At 38.8% G+C, this 13340-nt stretch overlaps 1 protein-coding gene across 1 annotated transcript in view; it reads left to right on the top strand.

The window, feature by feature from the left end:
- Positions 1–13340, top strand: part of LOC133644758 (importin-13-like) — a 90327-nt gene that overhangs the window by 36600 nt on the left and 40387 nt on the right. Inside the window, exons 6-8 of the mRNA XM_062039482.1 lie at positions 10868–11008; positions 12875–13016; positions 13120–13286. Coding sequence (XP_061895466.1) covers positions 10868–11008; positions 12875–13016; positions 13120–13286 — 450 coding nt within the window. The remainder of the gene's footprint in view (positions 1–10867; positions 11009–12874; positions 13017–13119; positions 13287–13340) is intronic.

The following is a 13340-nucleotide window of genomic DNA, read 5'->3' as shown; positions in this document are numbered from 1 at the left end:
GGATACATTGAAAAAAAAATGCAGACAAAGATCCTCTGACAGGAGTGCTCTGCTGTTTTTAAGGATACATTGGGAAACAAATGCTTGACAAAGATCCTCTGACAGGAGTGCTCTGCTGTTTTTAAGGATACATTGGGAAACAAATGCTTGACAAAGATCCACTGACAGGAGTGGTCTGCTGTTTTAAGGATAATTAGAAAAAAAATGCACGACAAAGATCCTCTATCTGACAGGAGTGCTCTGCTGTTTTTAAGGATAAATTGAGAAAAAAAATGCTTGACAAAGATCCTCTATCTGACAGGAGTGCTCTACTGTTTTTAAGGATAAATTGGGGAAAAAAATGAAGACAAAGATCCTCTATCTGACAGGAGTGCTCTACTGTTTTTAAGGATACGTTGAAGACAAAGATCCTCTATCTGACAGGAGTGCTCTACTGTTTTTAAGGATAAGTTGGGGGGAAAATGCTCAACAAAGACCCTCTATCTGACAGGAGTGCTCTGCTGTTTTTAAGGATACATTGAAAAAAAAATGCAGACAAAGATACTCTGACAGGAGTGCTCTGCTGTTTTTAAGGATACATTGGGAAACAAATGCTTGACAAAGATCCTCTGACAGGAGTGCTCTGCTGTTTTTAAGGATACATTGGGAAACAAATGCTTGACAAAGATCCTCTGACAGGAGTGGTCTGCTGTTTTAAGGATAATTAGAAAAAAATGCACGACAAAGATCCTCTATCTGACAGGAGTGCTCTGCTGTTTTTAAGGATAAATTGAGAAAAAAAATGCTTGACAAAGATCCTCTATCTGACAGGAGTGCTCTACTGTTTTTAAGGATAAATTGGGAAAAAAATGAAGACAAAGATCCTCTATCTGACAGGAGTGCTCTACTGTTTTTAAGGATAAATTGGGAAAAAAAATGAAGACAAAGATCCTCTATCTGACAGGAGTGCTCTACTGTTTTTAAGGATACGTTGGGGGAAAAATGCTCAACAAAGACCCTCTATCTGACAGGAGTGCTCTTCTGTTTTTAAGGATACATTGAAAAAAAAATGCAGACAAAGATCCTCTGACAGGAGTGCTCTGCTGTTTTTAAGGATACATTGGGAAACAAATGCTTGACAAAGATCCTCTGACAGGAGTGCTCTGCTGTTTTTAAGAATACATTGGGAAACAAATGCTTGACAAAGATCCTCTGACAGGAGTGCTCTGCTGTTTTTAAGAATACATTGGGAAACAAATGCTTGACAAAGATCCTCTGACAGGAGTGCTCTGCTGTTTTTAAGGATACATTGGGAAACAAATGCTTGACAAAGATCCTCTGACAGGAGTGGTCTGCTGTTTTAAGGATAATTAGAAAAAAAATGCACGACAAAGATCCTCTATCTGACAGGAGTGCTCTGCTGTTTTTAAGGATAAATTGAGAAAAAAATGCTTGACAAAGATCCTCTATCTGACAGGAGTGCTCTACTGTTTTTAAGGATAAATTGGGGAAAAAAATGAAGACAAAGATCCTCTGTCTGACAGGAGTGCTCTGCTGTTTTTAAGGATAAGTTGGGAGAAAAATGCTCAACAAAGATCCTCTATCTGACAGGAGTGCTCTGCTGTTTTTTGAGGACAATTTGAAAAACAAAATAGCTTAACAAAGAACCTCTATCTGACAGGAGTGCTCTGCTGTTTTTAAGGATAAATTGGGAAACAAATGCTTGACAAAGATCCTCTGACAGGAGTGGTCTGCTGTTTTTAAGGATAAATTGAAAAAAAAAAATGCTTGGCAAAGATCCTCTATCCGACAGGAGTGCTCTACTGTTTTTAAGGATAAGTTGGGGGAAAAATGCTCAACAAAGATCCTCTATCTGACAGGAGTGCTCTGCTGTTTTTAAGGATGAGTTGAAAAAAAAAATGCCGACAAAGATCCTCTGACAGGAGTGCTTTGCTGTTTTTAAGGATACATTGGGAAACAAATGCTTGACAAAGATCCTCTGACAGGAGTGGTCTGCTGTTTTAAGGATAATTAGAAAAAAAATGCACGGCAAAGATCCTCTATCTGACAGGAGTGCTCTGCTGTTTTTAAGGATAAATTGAGAAAAAAAATGCTTGACAAAGATCCTCTATCTGACAGGAGTGCTCTGCTGTTTTTAAGGATAAATTGAGAAAAAAAATGCTTGACAAAGATCCTCTATCTGACAGGAGTGCTCTCCTGTTTTTAAGGATAAGTTGGGAGAAAAATGCTCAACAAAGATCCTCTATCTGACAGGAGTGCTCTGCTGTTTTTAAGGATTATTTGAAAAAAAATTGCTTGACAAAGATCCTCTGACAGGAGTGCTCTGCTGTTTTAAGGATAATTTGAAAAAAAAGGCTTGACAAAGATCCTCTATCCGACAGGAGTGCTCTGCTGTTTTTAAGGATAAATTGAAAAAAAAAATGCAGACAAAGATCCTCTGACAGGAGTGCTCTGCGGTTTTTAAGGATAAATTGGGGAAAGAAAGCTCAACAAATATCCTCTATCTGACAGGAGTGCTCTGCTGTTTTTTGAGGATAATTTGAAAAACAAAATAGCTTAACAAAGATCCTATATCTGACAGGAGTGCTCTACTGTTTTTAAGGATAAATTGGGAAAAAAAAATGCAGACAAAGATCCTCTATCTGACAGGAGTGCTCTACTGTTTTTAAGGATAAGTTGGGGGGGAAATGCTCAACAAAGATCCTCTATCTGACAGGAGTGCTCTGCTGTTTTTAAGGATAAATTGAAAAAAAAAAATGCAGATAAAGATCCTCTGACAGGAGTGCTCTGCTGTTTTTAAGGATAAATTGGGAAACAAATGCTTGACGAAGATCCTCTGACAGGAGTGGTCTGCTGTTTTAAGGATAATTAGGAAAAAAAATGCACGACAAAGACCCTCTATCTGACAGGAGTGCTCTGCTGTTTTTAAGGATAAATTGAGAGAAAAAAAGCTTGACAAAGATCCTCTATCTGACAGGAGTGCTCTGCTGTTTTTAAGGATAAATTGGGGAGAAAAAAATGCAGACAAAGATCCTCTATCTGACAGGAGTGCTCTGCTGTTTTTAAGGATAAGTTGGGGGAAAAATGCTCAACAAAGATCCTCTATCTGACAGGAGTGCTCTGCTGTTTTTAAGGATGAGTTGAAAAAAAAAATGCCGACAAAGATCCTCTGACAGGAGTGCTTTGCTGTTTTTAAGGATACATTGGGAAACAAATGCTTGACAAAGATCCTCTGACAGGAGTGGTCTGCTGTTTTAAGGATAATTAGAAAAAAAATGCACGGCAAAGATCCTCTATCTGACAGGAGTGCTCTGCTGTTTTTAAGGATAAATTGAGAAAAAAAATGCTTGACAAAGATCCTCTATCTGACAGGAGTGCTCTGCTGTTTTTAAGGATAAATTGAGAAAAAAAATGCTTGACAAAGATCCTCTATCTGACAGGAGTGCTCTCCTGTTTTTAAGGATAAGTTGGGAGAAAAATGCTCAACAAAGATCCTCTATCTGACAGGAGTGCTCTGCTGTTTTTAAGGATTATTTGAAAAAAAATTGCTTGACAAAGATCCTCTGACAGGAGTGCTCTGCTGTTTTAAGGATAATTTGAAAAAAAAGGCTTGACAAAGATCCTCTATCCGACAGGAGTGCTCTGCTGTTTTTAAGGATAAATTGAAAAAAAAAATGCAGACAAAGATCCTCTGACAGGAGTGCTCTGCGGTTTTTAAGGATAAATTGGGGAAAAAAAGCTCAACAAATATCCTCTATCTGACAGGAGTGCTCTGCTGTTTTTTGAGGATAATTTGAAAAACAAAATAGCTTAACAAAGATCCTATATCTGACAGGAGTGCTCTACTGTTTTTAAGGATAAATTGGGAAAAAAAAATGCAGACAAAGATCCTCTATCTGACAGGAGTGCTCTACTGTTTTTAAGGATAAGTTGGGGGGAAAATGCTCAACAAAGATCCTCTATCTGACAGGAGTGCTCTGCTGTTTTTAAGGATAAATTGAAAAAAAAAAATGCAGATAAAGATCCTCTGACAGGAGTGCTCTGCTGTTTTTAAGGATAAATTGGGAAACAAATGCTTGACGAAGATCCTCTGACAGGAGTGGTCTGCTGTTTTAAGGATAATTAGGAAAAAAAATGCACGACAAAGACCCTCTATCTGACAGGAGTGCTCTGCTGTTTTTAAGGATAAATTGAGAGAAAAAAAGCTTGACAAAGATCCTCTATCTGACAGGAGTGCTCTGCTGTTTTTAAGGATAAATTGGGGAGAAAAAAATGCAGACAAAGATCCTCTATCTGACAGGAGTGCTCTACTGTTTTTAAGGATAAGTTGGGGGAAAAATGCTCAACAAAGATCCTCTATCTGACAAGAGTGCTCTGCTGTTTTTAAGGATAAATTGAGAAAAAAAAAGCTTGACAAAGATCCTCTATCTGACAGGAGTGCTCTGCTGTTTTTAAGGATAAATTGGGGAGAAAAAAATGCAGACAAAGATCCTCTATCTGACAGGAGTGCTCTACTGTTTTTAAGGATAAGTTGGGGGAAAAATGCTCAACAAAGATCCTCTATCTGACAGGAGTGCTCTGCTGTTTTTTGAGGACAATTTGAAAAACAAAATAGCTTAACAAAGAACCTCTATCTGACAGACGTGCTCTACTGTTTTTAAGGATAAATTGAAAAAAAATGCTTGGCAAAGATCCTCTATCTGACAGGAGTGCTCTGCTGTTTTTAAGGATAAATTAAAGAAAAAAATGCCGACAAAAATCCTCTGACAGGAGTGCTCTGCTGTTTTTAAAGATACATTGGGAAAAAAATGCTCGACAAAGATCCCCTGACAGGAGTGCTCTGCTGTTTTTAAGGATAATTTGAAAGAAAGAAAAAAGCTGGACAAATATCCTCTATCTGACAGGAGTGCTCTACTGTTTTTAAAGATAAATTGAAAAAAATGCTTGACAAAGCTCCTCTATCTGACAGGAGTTTTCTACTGTTTTTAAGGATAAATTAAAGAAAAAAATGCCGACATAAATCATCTGACAGTAGTGCTCTACTGTTTTTAAGGATAAATTGGGGGAAAAAATGCTCGACAAAGATCTTCTGACAGGAGTGCTCTGCTGTTTTTAAGGATGAATTGGGGAAAAAAATGCTCGACAAAGATCCTCTGACAGGGGTGCTCTGCTGTTTTTAAGGATACATAGGAAAAAAAATGTTCGACAAAGATCCTTTATCTGACAGGAGTGCTCTGCTGTTTTTAAGGATAATTTTGGGGAAAATGCTCAACAAAGATCCTCTATCTGACAGGAGTGTTCTGCTGTTTTTAAGGATTATTTGAAAAAAAATGCTTGACAAAGATCCTCTGACAGGAGTGCTCTGCTGTTTTAAGGATAATTTGGGAGAAAAAAAAAAGGCTAGACAAAGATCCTCTATCTGACAGGAGTGCCCTACAGTTTCTAAGGATAATTTGGGGAAAATGCTCAACAAAGATTCTCTATCCGACAGGAGTGCTCTGCTGTTTTTAAGGTTAAATTGGGGAAAAAAATGCAGACAAAGATCCTCTGACAGGAGTGCTCTGCGGTTTTTAAGGATAAATTGGGGGAAAAAATGCTCTACAAAGATCCTCTGACAATAGTGCTCTGCTGTTTTTAAGGATAATATTTTTTGGGGGGGGAAGGTCAACAAAGATCCTCTATCTGACAGCTGTTTTTAAGGATAAATTGAAAAAAAAAAATTGGACAAAGATCCTCTGACAGGTGTGCTCTGCTGTTTTTAAGGATAATTTGGAGGAAAAAAAATACTCGACAAAGATCCTTTATCTGACAGCAGTGCTCTGCTGTTTTTAAGGATAATTTGGGGAAAAAAATCCTCGACAAAGATCCTCTATCTGACAGGAGTGCACTACTGTTTTAAGGACCTATTACTAAAACGCAAGTTGACAATCTTTTATAAAACCGGAGTGCTCTGCTGTTTTTAAGGATCATTTTGGGAAAAAGGTTAGATAGGGACGGTGTGGCGAAGTTGGTAGAGTGGCCGTGCCAGTAATCGGAGGGTTGCTGGTTACTGGGGTTCAATTCCCACCTTCTACCATCCTAGTCACGTCCGTTGTGTCCTTGGGCAAGACACTTCACCCTTGCCCCTGATGGCTGCTGGTTAGCGCCTTGCATGGCAGCTCCCGCCATCGGTGTGTGAATGTGTGTGTGAATGGGTGAATGTGGAAATACTGTCAAAGCACTTTGAGTACCTTGAAGGTAGAAAAGCGCTATACAAGTATAACCCATTTATCATTTATTTAGATAAAGATCTTCTATCCCACAAGAGTTCTCCGCTTTTTTTTAGGGATCCAGTGCAAAAACGCAAGTTGAGTGCCCTGCTGTTTTTAAGGATAAACCCCAGTAAAGCTGCTCAAAGATTGTCTCTATGACTTGAGTGCTTTAAACTCACGTTTTCAACTGAACTGGGGAGTCAATTGGGTGTCATTCACAGGCCAGTTGATCAGCCTGCTAAAGATGCTAAGCAAACATCAAACAAATTGGGGGTGTGCAGTAACTTGTGACTAACAAAAGATGAACAATTAGCAGGGTCTTTATGTTAAAAGTCACACTCCCTTGCTATGTCATTATTGGATGTTAGTAACCTGCAGCCACGCCCCTTATTGACATCCTCCGAAGGATGCCTGCCTTCAAACCACAGTATTCTTACACACTTTTTTCTTGGTTTATTCTTTTTTTTTGTACGTGTGCATTATCTCGGCTGTGACATTTACACACGCGCACACATGCCCTTGATCTTTAAATGCCACGCCATCGCATGATATCATTAAGGATGACAGGAGGATACTGTGTCATGATGTGTGTGAATGCGTGTTAGCGGGCACTTTGCATGTGTTCAAGTGCAGCAAGGAGACTTCTAGAATGCTAAATGGCAGCAGTATAGCTCCGAACTGGAGGATCTTTCGAATAGATTTTTCCGGTTGCTAGTGGACGTGCAGGCTTTTAAGGGTGGGTGTGTTGGAGCTGAGGCAGGGCAGACTTCCCCCCCCTGGAGATTTTATTTGAAGTAAACAGCCTCTATTGAGGAGTATCGACACAGCCCACTCATTTGTAATCAATTATTTAATCAGTCGTCCCTGAGTTATAATAATACATTTTACCATGACATTTCCGATAGTTCCACGCCTCCTGCGTTGTAGGAAAATGTTGAATTGAGTTTGGTGTGGAAGAACATGGGTGGGTACTAAAACATAAGGTGTCCACACCACACACTGAACAATCTAATGATACGGGGAGCCACTTTGATTTTATTATATATTTTTTTAATTTGTTAAAAATGCTTAAAAAATGGTTGTAACGGTTTTAACTAGAGATGTTATCGGCCGATAAACGCTTTAAAATGTAATATCGGAAATTATCTGTATCGTTTTTTTTATTATCGGTTTTATTTATTTATTTATTTTATTTTTTTTATTAAATCAACATAAAAAACACAAGATACACTTACAATTACTGCACCAACCCAAAAAACCTCCCTCCCCCATTTACACTCATTCACACAAAAGGGTTGTTTCTTTCTGTTATTAATATTCTGGTTCCTACATTATATATCAATATATATCAATACAGTCTGCAAGGGATACAGTCCGTAAGCACACATGATTGTGCGTGCTGCTGGTCCACTAATAGTACTAACCTTTAACAGTTAATTTTACTCATTTTCATTAATTACTAGTTTCTATGTAACTGTTTTTATATTGTTTTACTTTCTTTTTTCTTCAAGAAAATGTTTCTGATTTTTTTAAATCTTATTTTATTTTATAATTTTTTTTAAAAAGGACCTTATCTTTACCATACCTGGTTGTCCAAATTATGCATAATAATGTTTTAATTCCACGACTTTATATATCGGTATCGGTAATTAAGAGTTGTACAATATCGGAATATCGGCAAAAAAGCCATTATCGGACATCCCTAGTTTTAACCAATGCTCGTTCCTAGAGATGTAACGGTAAACGGTATAATAATAAACTGCGGTAAAGTTTGTGATACCGTTTGAATTTTTAACTAACGAAAAACTGTCCATTTTTTTAGGCAACATGGCTTACTTCCTGTAAAGGAAAGCGGCAGCGACACAGACTTAGTTGTGGAGATGTCCCCCCCCCCCGAGTAAATGGAGCCGATTGCTTCACTCGAGTCTACTTCTGTGGAGTCTCGGAGTCCGTTTAAGAGCGCACTGCTGTGTGATTGATTGATTGAAACTTGTATTAGTAGATTGCACAATACAGTACATATTCCGCACAATTGACCACTAAATGGTAACACCCGAATAAGTTTTTCAACTTGTTTAAGTCGGGGTCCACGTTAATCAATTCATGGTACAAATATATACTATCAGCACAATACAGTCATCACACAAGTTAATCATCAGTGTATATACATTGAATTATTTGGGGATGGGGATTAGGTTGGGTTGCTATCAGCATATTTCAGTCATCAACAATTATATAATCTGAGAAATGGACATTGTAACAGTGTAGGTCTGACTTGGTAGGATATGTACAGCGAGCGGTGAACATAGTGAGCTCAGAGAGCATAAGAACAAGTATATACATTTGTTTATTTACAATCCGGGGAGGTGGGATGTGGTGGTGGGAGGGGGTTAGTCTAGGGTTGTAGCTGCCTGGAGGTGTTCTTTTAGTGCGGTTTTGAAGGAGGATAGAGATGCACTTCCCTTTACACCTGTTGGGAGTGCATTCCATATGAGTTAAGACCTTTGTTAGATCGGAATCTGGGTTTGACGTGGTTTGTGGAGCTCCCCCTGGTGTTGTGGTTATGGCGGTCTTTTACCTTCTGGACACACAACTTGTTTATAAAGTCTTGCCGTTTGTTTACTGGGATGGTCACTCGTTCTTTATCTGACTGCTAACTTTGTCAGTGTTCCAATAACATCAATACTAGCTCAAATGTTTTGTCATCTCATCGAATTGAATGCAGCGTGTGTTGTCAGTGAGGCAAAAACACCGTATTTGATGTGAGAGGTATCACTCCTGTTTATTTTTGTACAAAGCTTGTTTATTAGACTTTATCTTCTTTCGCCAAACTTTGTTTTTTATACTGATATAAAAAAAGCGGTGTTTTTTTTTTTTACACTACTTGTGTTTTTTTTTTCATTTGACAAAGTTATTACTTTATAAAACATTCAGGTGACACAGCATTATGTTAATGTTTAATGGTGTATACTTAAATTATTAACCGTGTATTTACATGTTCATGGTTTAATAGTTTTGTTGATCTTCTGTCTATCCTTCCAGTCAGGGTTTTTTTTAATTTTGTTTCTATCTACATTTGAGCCTGATGCTATCACGTTAGCTCCGTAGCTAAGTTAGTTAGCTTCAATTGTTAAGCTTCGCCAAGCTGGAAATTATTAACCATGTATTTACATGTTCATGGTTTAATAGTATTGTTGATATTCTGTCTATCCTTCCAGTCAGGGTTTTTTAAAATTTTGTTTCTATCTGCATTTGAGCCCGATGCTATCACGTTAGCTCTGTAGCTAAAGTGCGTCAACGATGTATTGTCGTGGAGATAAAAGTTACTGTGAATGTCCATTTTGCGTTCTCGACTCTCATTTTCAAGAGGATATAGTATCCGAGGTGGTTTAAAATACAAATCCGTGATCCACAATAGAAAAAGGAGAGTGTGTGGAATCCAATGAGACCTTGTACCTAAGTTACAGTCAGAGCGAAAAAAGATACACCCTGCACTGCCTCTCTAGTCCTTCACTCTAACGTTCCTCATCCACGAATCTTTCATCCTCGCTCAAATTAATGGGGTAATCGTCGCTTTCTCGGTCCGAATCTCTCTCGCTCCATTGTAAACAACGGGGAATTGTGAGGAATCCTTCCTCCTGTGACGTCACGCTACTTCTGGTACAGGCAAGGCTTTTTTTTATCAGCGACCAAAAGTTGCGAACTTTATCGTCGTCGTTCTATACTAAATCCTTTCAGCAAAAATATGGCAATATCGCGAAATGATCAAGTATGACACATAGAATGGATCTGCTCTCCCCGTTTAAATAAAAAAAATAAATTTCAGTAGGCCTTTAATTCCTATATGACAAATTTATGCTCAAACCAATACAGCATGCACATGTACATACATTAGTACATGTACATATGTACATAACCCAAAAAAACCTATATCTATGAAAATGTAAAAATCGAGATAAAGGCATCATGAAATGAGAAAAGCTGACACGTTGATACTATTAATGAACAAAAACACGAACATTTGTCTTTATAGATAATGATAGCCTTTTTATTAGACATTACAAATTACATGATGGCGTCGTGCTCGCACCCCAACAATGTTCTACAAAACAGAATTAATAATCGTGATTAATAGTTGTGATTTCAATACTGATAAAAATATTGTTAAGTATTATTAAGTAAACAAACAACAAACAAAAAAAACAAGTGAATTGTGCATGAATGTTTGATAAGTTTTCAACCACTGTTTCAGTGCAGTTTTAAATGTTAAATAGGTGTCACAGTTTCTGACAGCCTGTTCCATGACTGTATGCCTCTGATAGACCCCACCATTTGGCCAAATTTAGTTCTGCGCCTATTATACTGTACATGACATGTTTTAATGGACTTTACACAGTCCCAACACATTTAAATTACTGGCCTACATCAGAGGGGCAAAGCCTGAACAAAAAATGTTCAAGATTTTAAAAGGTTCAACGTCAGGGACCTTTGACTTCACAAATAGTCAAAAATTCTGAGGGACACACTCCCAGAAGCCGACTTTATTGCATGCATTAGCCATGTCTCCTAGCACTTCTAACAATCCGTCCCGCTGTCTTTGTCTGTGCGTAATTCAGATACGTGAACACTCTGCTGAAGCTGGTTCCTCCGGTGCTGGCTCTTCAGGATCAGCTACGAGAGGCCGTCCAGAACGGGGACATGGAGACGTGTCACGGTATCTGCCGTATCGCCGTCACGCTGGGAGAGAACCACTCCAGGTACCAAAAACAAGCATGCATCGTATTATGTCTACTAGTGTCACTGAACACAAGGCATAAAAAAGAATGACCGTGCATGTGAGCTGTGTGCTTGGTATTTTTATGTATTTTAATCTATTTATCTGAGTACCATGTTCTTATGTTTTTTATGTGTCATTATGAATTTGCACTAAATTAGTTTGCTTGCAATTTCGTTGTACAATGTACAAATCCCGTTTCCATATGAGTTGGGAAATTGTGTAAGATGTAAATATAAACGGAATACAATGATTTGCAAATCATTTTCAACCCATATTCAGTTGAATATGCTACAAAGACAACATATTTGATGTTCAAACTGATAAACTTTTTTTTTGTTGCATATAATCATTAACTTTAAAATTTGATGCCAGCAACACGTGACAAAGAAGTTGGGAAAGGTGGCAATAAATACTGATAAAGTTGAGGAATGCTCATCAAACACTTATTTGGAACGTCCCACAGGTGAACTGGCAAATTGGGAACAGGTGGGTGCCATGATTGGGTATAAAAGTAGATTCCATGAAATGCTCAGTCATTCACAAACAAGGATGGGGCGAGGGTCACCACTTTGTCAACAAATGCATGAGCAGATTGTTGAACAGTTTAGGAAAAACCTTTCTCAACCAGCTATTGCAAGGAATTTAGGGATTTCACCATCTACGCTCCGTAATATCATCAAAGGGTTCAGAGAATCTGGAGAAATCACTGCACGTAAGCAGCTAATACCGTGACCTTCGATCCCTCAGGCTGTACTGCATCAACAAGCGACATCAGTGTGTAAAGGATATCACCACATGGGCTCAGGAACACTTCAGAAACCCACTGTCAGTAACTACAGTTGGTCGCTACATCTGTAAGTGCAAGTTAAAACTCTCCAATGCAAGCCGAAAACCGTTTATCAACAACACCCAGAAACGCCGTCGGCTTCGCTGGGCCTGAACTCATCTAAGATGGACTGATACAAAGTGGAAAAGTGTTTTTGGAAACTGTGGACGTCGTGTCCTCCAGACCAAAGAGGAAAAGAACAATCCGGATTGTTATAGGCGCAAAGTTGAAAAGCCAGCATGTGTGATGGTATGGGGGTGTATTAGTGCCCAAGGCATGGGTAATTTACACATCTGTGAAGGCGCTATTATTGCTGAGAGGTACATACAGGTTTTGGAGCAACATATGTTGCCATCCAAGCAACGTTACCATGGACGCCCCTGCTTATTTCACCAAGACAATGCCAAGCCACGTGTTACATCAACGTGGCTTCATAGTAAAAGAGTACGGGTACTAGACTGGCCTGCCTGTAGTCCAGACCTGTCTCCCATTGAAAATGTGTGGTGCACTATGAAGCCTAAAATACCACAACGGAGACTGTTGAACAACTTAAGCTGTACATCAAGCAAGAATGGGAAAGAATTCCACCTGAGAAGCTTAAAAAATGTGTCTCCTCAGTTCCCAAACGTTTACTGAGTGTTGTTAAAAGGAAAGGCCATGTAACACAGTGGTGAACATGCCCTTTCCCAACTACTTTGGCACGTGTTGCAGCCATGAAATTCTAAGTTAATTATTATTTGCAACAAAAAAATAAAGTTTATGAGTTTGAACATCAAATATGTTGTCTTTGTAGTGCATTCAATTGAATATGGGTTGAAAAGGATTTGCAAATCATTGTATTCCGTTTATATTTACATCTAACACAATTTCCCAACACATATGGAAACGGGGTTTGTACAATGACAATAAAGATATATTCTATTCTATTCCCTTGGGATGGAATTGAAGTAAAAGATTAAATGGCCCTGTCACATGTTCTCCTTTTCCTGACTCTTCTGCCTCTTACCACAATCTTTTTAGGACTCTTCTGGGGCAGGTGGACCACTGGCAGAGTGTCCTGGCTCTAGTCAACATGATCATGTTTTGCACAGGCATCCCCGGCCACTATCCAGTCAATGAGACCACCAGCTCCCTCACACTCACCTTTTGGTATACGCTCCAGGTAAGGGAGGCTTCATATTACCCATTTTTAACTAAAAAGTTTACTCTTGGTTGTTTTCAAGATATTGACATTGAACTTGGTTATTTATTCGCTCCTTCCAAAGGATGAAATCATGTCATTTGAGTCGGACAAGCAAGCGGTGTACCTCCAAGTCTACAGGCCGGTGTATTTCCAGCTGGTGGACGTCCTGCTTCACAAAGCACAATTCCCCTCCGACCAAGAGTACGCGTCCTGGTCGTCGGATGAAAAAGAGCAGTTCCGCATCTACAGGTTGGCATTCTAAGATCTCATGTTTTTCCTTGAAAAGACCCACGAAGCCGCGCC

The sequence above is a fragment of the Entelurus aequoreus genome, linkage group LG27 (genome assembly GCF_033978785.1).
Source record: "Entelurus aequoreus isolate RoL-2023_Sb linkage group LG27, RoL_Eaeq_v1.1, whole genome shotgun sequence".
NCBI lineage: Eukaryota > Metazoa > Chordata > Actinopteri > Syngnathiformes > Syngnathidae > Entelurus > Entelurus aequoreus.
Note: the sequence above shows the minus strand (reverse complement) of the source record. Positions and strands in the feature narration are given on the sequence as shown.